At 28.3% G+C, this 5,617-nt stretch overlaps 1 protein-coding gene across 1 annotated transcript; it reads left to right on the forward strand.

Annotated features, from left to right (window-relative positions):
• Window positions 1-368: 368 nt before the first annotated feature.
• Window positions 369-3,443, forward strand: LOC145844932 (kelch-like protein 40). Its single transcript, XM_082952350.1, has 2 exons — window positions 369-459; window positions 2,611-3,443. The coding sequence occupies exons 1-2, from the start codon at window positions 369-371 to the stop codon at window positions 3,441-3,443; spliced, it is 924 nt and encodes a 307-aa protein (XP_082808476.1).
• The last annotated feature ends 2,174 nt before the right edge of the window (window positions 3,444-5,617 follow it).

Genomic DNA, 5,617 nt, shown 5'->3' on the forward strand with positions numbered 1-5,617 from the left:
TAACAAAACAGTATTACCTCTTTACAGAAAGTCTATTTTTAAGTTGTTAAAGTTTTCGTTATACATTACAAAACATCTGTTTTAAGTCTTAGCGGATACATATTGCAATCATTTTTCTTATAAAGTTCATAAAATTAAATTCTAATATGCAAAAACTTAAAGAATATACTTGACCTACTAAAAAACTAGAACTCAAGTAGTCCAACTTGAAGACTGTATTTTAAATTATTTAAGGTATACTCAAAACTTTTTCTAATAAGTTTAAAGCACAATTTTGAAAAACTTAAATCAAAAAAAATATTCAGAAACAAGAAGAACATTTGAAATTTTTAAAACAAATATTTTCTAGACGCTTAGAGATTGTAGAAATGGCAGAGTCATTACAAAAGAAAATAGCTGAGTTGTGTGAAGAAAATAAATTTCTAACTTCAAAATTAAATGAAATTAAATCGGCCTACAGTAAGATTAGATTTTTTAATCAATTATTTTAGACTATTTTTAGTAAAATAAATAAGTAAAGTAGGTAGAGTGTTTAAACTATTAGAAAAGCAAAGCTATATTCTTTATTTTGTCTATGTAAGTTTAAAAACATTACAAAAAATAGTTGAAATTTTTATAGTTACTAAAAATATAATTAGTGTTTTAATTTGGAATTGGTTTTAAAGCTATAAACCAAAACATGATAAATAAGTTGTTTTAATAATAAAGCAACCATTTAAAAAACCTTAATAAATCTGCTAAAAACGTATTACATTAGATTTTATAACTTACAGAAATTATTTCAAGTTACAATTTTATATTTTTTGTGAATTGTTCACTTTCTTAAGAATAAAGAAGGCTAAATGTTTTCAAATAGTTGTAACTTAATAAAAGTCTGTAAAATTATAAAAAGCTTTTGTGTCACCTTTTATTTAATTTTAAAACGTAAAGTTATTTCAAGTAAAGTAAGTAGCTTAATTTGTAACACAAACATTACTCTTGAAACCTTAAAAAATAAGTTCAAAAACAATACAGACACAGAGAAATTGAAAACAACCATTGATGATCTAAAGAAAGAAAACGAAACACTGAAAATTAAAGCTAAAAATTTTGTTAAAGGTAGTTATTAAATATAACATTCTTTTATAGCATATCACTTTGTAAAATATGTGTAAGAGTGTTTTTTGTTTAGCTATTTAAACAATTAAATTCTAATGGAAACAAAATATTGTTAATTACACTTATCAATCTACTGCTTAAAATACTTTAAATTACTTTTTAAGTTAAATTCCATTTTTTTCTACTAATCTTTTTCCCTTACCTATGAATATATATCAGTATTGCCAAAAAACCAGGAATACTTCAAAAACCTGGAATTTGAGAAATTTAAAAAGAAATAAACTGGAATTATGAACAAAGTTCAATAAAAAACCTGGAGTTCTTAAAAAAATCACTAAAAAACCTAAAATTTAAAATAAAACTTAAATGTAAAGCAATGAAATTTGGATTTGATACAAAAAGGCTGTCAAAAATATTTTTATTTTACGATTGGTAACCTATTTTTATTAAATCGCACATTTAAAGAAGCTTTACAATATCTTTAAAATGTTGTTATACTAATTCAGACCGTATCTTAACTTAAAGATAATTTTGTACTTAAGGTAGACCCGAAAACTTGTACTTTGAAAAACCTGGAAAATATTTAGAAAATCTGGAAAAAGTTCTCAAAAACATTTGGAAATCATGTAAAAAGTTTTCAAACGACAAAAAACGGCTCCAAAAAGTTTAGTCTTAGAATCTATTGTACGAATAAAGCTTTTCGGTTATCGAGTCCGTACACTATTTGGATACAGTTTAACGTCTTGTCCAGAAAAATTCTTGTATATGTTTAATTGTGTCGATAAAAATTTTAAAGCTACTTTTTTTTACAAAAGTGTGCACAAATTACTTTGCGTGTTTGATGAACATTTTTAAAGTATAAACATGTATTTGTGATAAACTTTCAAACAGATTAAGAACATTCAGCAGCAGAAATCAAGCATTTGAAAAATGAACTTCAAAAATTTCAACAACAAAAGAAAAGTTATTTTAAGTTTAAAGTATAAAATTTTTATTAAAACCTAATAGCTAAATTGCTCAGGTCAAAATTCAATACTTGAAAAAATTGTAAAAAAACGTTTTTTTTTAGTTTTTAAATTTAATGTAGTTCAAGAAAGTTAGTGAATATACTAAAATTAAATATAATGATTCGTTGCAAAAATACTTACCTAGACTTGTAAGCAAAAAATTATTATTAATGAAAATTTTAAAATGTCTTTCGGGGTTATATTGTAAGAAATCATACGCTAAGCTTGTTCTTAAATGCTCAAGTTAAATGTTTTATAAAAGTTCACATACAACTAAAAATACTTTTTTGTTATTACTTAAAAAGCTTTTACATTAAAATTTATTACTTATTTATAACTATAATTCAAAACAACTATGCCTCACACACTTAAACCAAAAACTACGCAAAAGTTTTTTATCTGCTAAGTTGTGGTTATTTTATCAAAGTAATTTGAGTTTTCAAAAAATTCATAAAGTATACTTTTTAATACAAATCAAAAAACAAAGTTGTATGATTATTTACAGATCTGTGGTTGTTCGGAGGTGGGAATGACCCAACATCGTGCTACTCATTCAGCCTTTCAAGTCAGCAGTGGACAAAACTCCCAGATCTTTCGAGCAGCAGACATGGTCACGGGTCGGTGGTCGTCGACAGTTGCATTTTTTTAGTTGGTGGTAAGAATAACTACACAATAGATAAACTTGATCGTTCTACGAATTCTTTTAAAACGGTCGCAAGAATGAAGGAATCTCGATATTTATTTGCATCTTGCTGTTACAAAAACAATTCGTTGTTAGTTGCAGGCGGCCGTGTTGATAATCAGCCAATGACCAGCAATTGCTTTCTGTTTGACACGAGTACTGAAACCTTTGAGGAATTTGCAAGTTTGAATGTAAGGACTTGCGGGCACGTTCTAGTGAACTTCAACGGGCTCTTGTACTCTATTGGTGGAAAGAACGAAAAATGCGAAGTTTTGGATTCCATCGAACTTTTCGAAGAAGGAAACAAGCAATGGAAGTTCTGTGACTTTAAGCTTAACATTGCACGATTTGGTCATCAAGCTGCAGTACACAAAAACCACATCTACATTGTGGGTGGTTGGTGTGCTTGTGGCAGACGCGCCAACACAGTTGAAAGGATCGATGTAAACAATGGAAAAATTGACCTGCTTCAAGTGAAGCTTCCTGTTGCAAGAGGCAGATACGCCTCATGCAAATTTGGACCGAATGTTTATATCTTCGGAACTAGGAATGGCAACACAAGCTCTGTTGAAATTTTAAACCTTGATACGATGGAAGTACAAGAAGGTGTGAGTGTACCAATTTCAGATTATGGTTTCTCTGCTTGTGTTCTCTGAAAAATAAATAACACGTGATGACAGTAGTACTAGCGACTAAAATAGACTTTAGGTTGCTTGACCACAATATTAGTTAGCGGTACACACAAAACATAATAACAAAGTTAATGTAAAGTGAAAACAAAAAAAACAAACTGACGATTTCTCTGTTTTTTCTTTTGTATTATCTGTTAAAACTTTTCTCTGACTGATGCGGTCATCAAAAATCTACACTCGTCAGTTGTGGAAGTTTATTCTCTTCAAGTCGCGCTTCAAACGCTTTTATGACGTAATACTGGTCGATCTTTATCTCATAGTACTACCATGTTTCATTTTTTTCCTTCCGAAAACTTAAAAAGATACAACGGAGTCACCCTCGATGGAAGGTTACAGTCGTTTGCGGCATGTTTCACAGGATACCGTCGAACAGTAGGTTACCGAAAACACAATGTACAGCCGATTGGGGTTTTGTGTCGATTGTAGTTTTTCTAAATTAGTTAAGATATCCAAGCTAAAGCAAGTTTTAATGGTGCTAAAGCTTGTAGTGAGTTGATCATTGATGTGTTTGGTCTCAAATGTGTAGTTGATCAAAAAGCGGGTACGAACTTTACTTTTCGTTTTGCATTCAAGCTTTAAGGTTCGTACTTACTTCAGTCAAGCCTTGTACGCAGATTAAATTATAAAGTTCGTTTTTATAACTTCACAGCGTCAACAGACAATTTCAATTGCACATTACTAAAGAGGCTTATAAATCAGAATATATTCAACAATTTCGCAAAGTGTTCTTACTACTTACTAGACAGGAAATTTATTTTGATAGAAATGCGAGCGGTGTACAAAGAGATGTTGCTTGCATTTGTTCTGCAGGTATTGCACAGTGTAAAACATTTGATAGGTGGAACGTTGAAGGGATCTGAAATAGTATTGCAAATCCTTTGAAAAGTTCTAGAATGTGAATTCTGATGGGTAGGATTGATTGTGTGCCCAAAAGATTTTTCCAGGTAACCAAACGGGAAAGTCCCTATGTTGTTATGCAATTTTGTCTTTTAATTTTACTACTACAAAGGATTATATTCTTTTAGCGAAACGGTCAAGATTTTTTGTCTGACAACTGTCGCAACATAGCAAACAAGTTTATTTGTTTTGCAAAGCTTCATTATTTTCTTACTTTTAGTTATTTTGTTTACTCCAAACTCATGTCAAAAGGAGAGTGAGAAGCCGACTCTAAATACCATTTGAGTGTTATGATTTTTTCACAATAAAAATCTGAAGAAACTTTATAATACTCGGTTTTCAAAATGTAACTAACTTAAAAATTTCTTCTATGGAGAAGCTATCTTATTTAAGTCAGCTACCATATAAGGTAATTAACTGGCTATCATGTTTGATTGCGTCGTTCACAGCTAAAATTTTATAAAAAAAAGTCGTCTAATGTCGTTTGAATTTATTATTTATAAAACTTGCTTTTGATACCAATTATTGGTTGCATATAAGTAATAAATTTATATTTATTTAATTTTTATTTTCAACAAATGCGTTTTCGCGTTAAAACCTTCTGCTTAAACAAACATGTATGTATAAAATTTTGACTGCACAGCTTGTATAATTTTATAATACGTTTACATTTCATATATTTTTTCCAAAAATTTACTATAGTTTTTTATAAGTTAGAATAAGAATTTATATTTTTAGATACAAAATTATATTTTGATAAAAAAGCTTTAAGTTTTGAATTTTTTATCATGTTTAATAAGACTTTTTGTAACTGAATTACTGTTAAACAAATCTGCGTGATAAGACAAAGAAATACAAGTGTTTGTAAGTGTTATGATAATTAAATTTTTTTAATTATAAAGTTTTTACACTAATAACTTTTTTAGTTTTAATCGTATAAATTAAATTTAGCTTTTCTAAACGAGCATTCAAGTTTAATGTAATTATATTTTGATATAGATAAATATATGATTACTTCTGTAAAAATATATTAATTCGAAAAACTTGTTTTAAACTCTACTAAAACAATAGTATGAAACAAATTTCAAATTAACCAAAATATATTGCAAAAATTTAATAAATTTAGAAAACGGACCAAATAATTAAATACTAAGGTTATTTTTGTAATTAGATTTAAATACATTATGACTTACTTAGTTTGTAAAACTAGTTTTAAAAGCTCTTAATGTTCACACCTTTGA

The sequence above is a fragment of the Thalia democratica genome, chromosome 9 (assembly GCF_965202585.1).
Source record: "Thalia democratica chromosome 9, ktThaDemo2.hap1.1, whole genome shotgun sequence".
Taxonomy (NCBI): Eukaryota; Metazoa; Chordata; class Thaliacea; order Salpida; family Salpidae; genus Thalia; species Thalia democratica.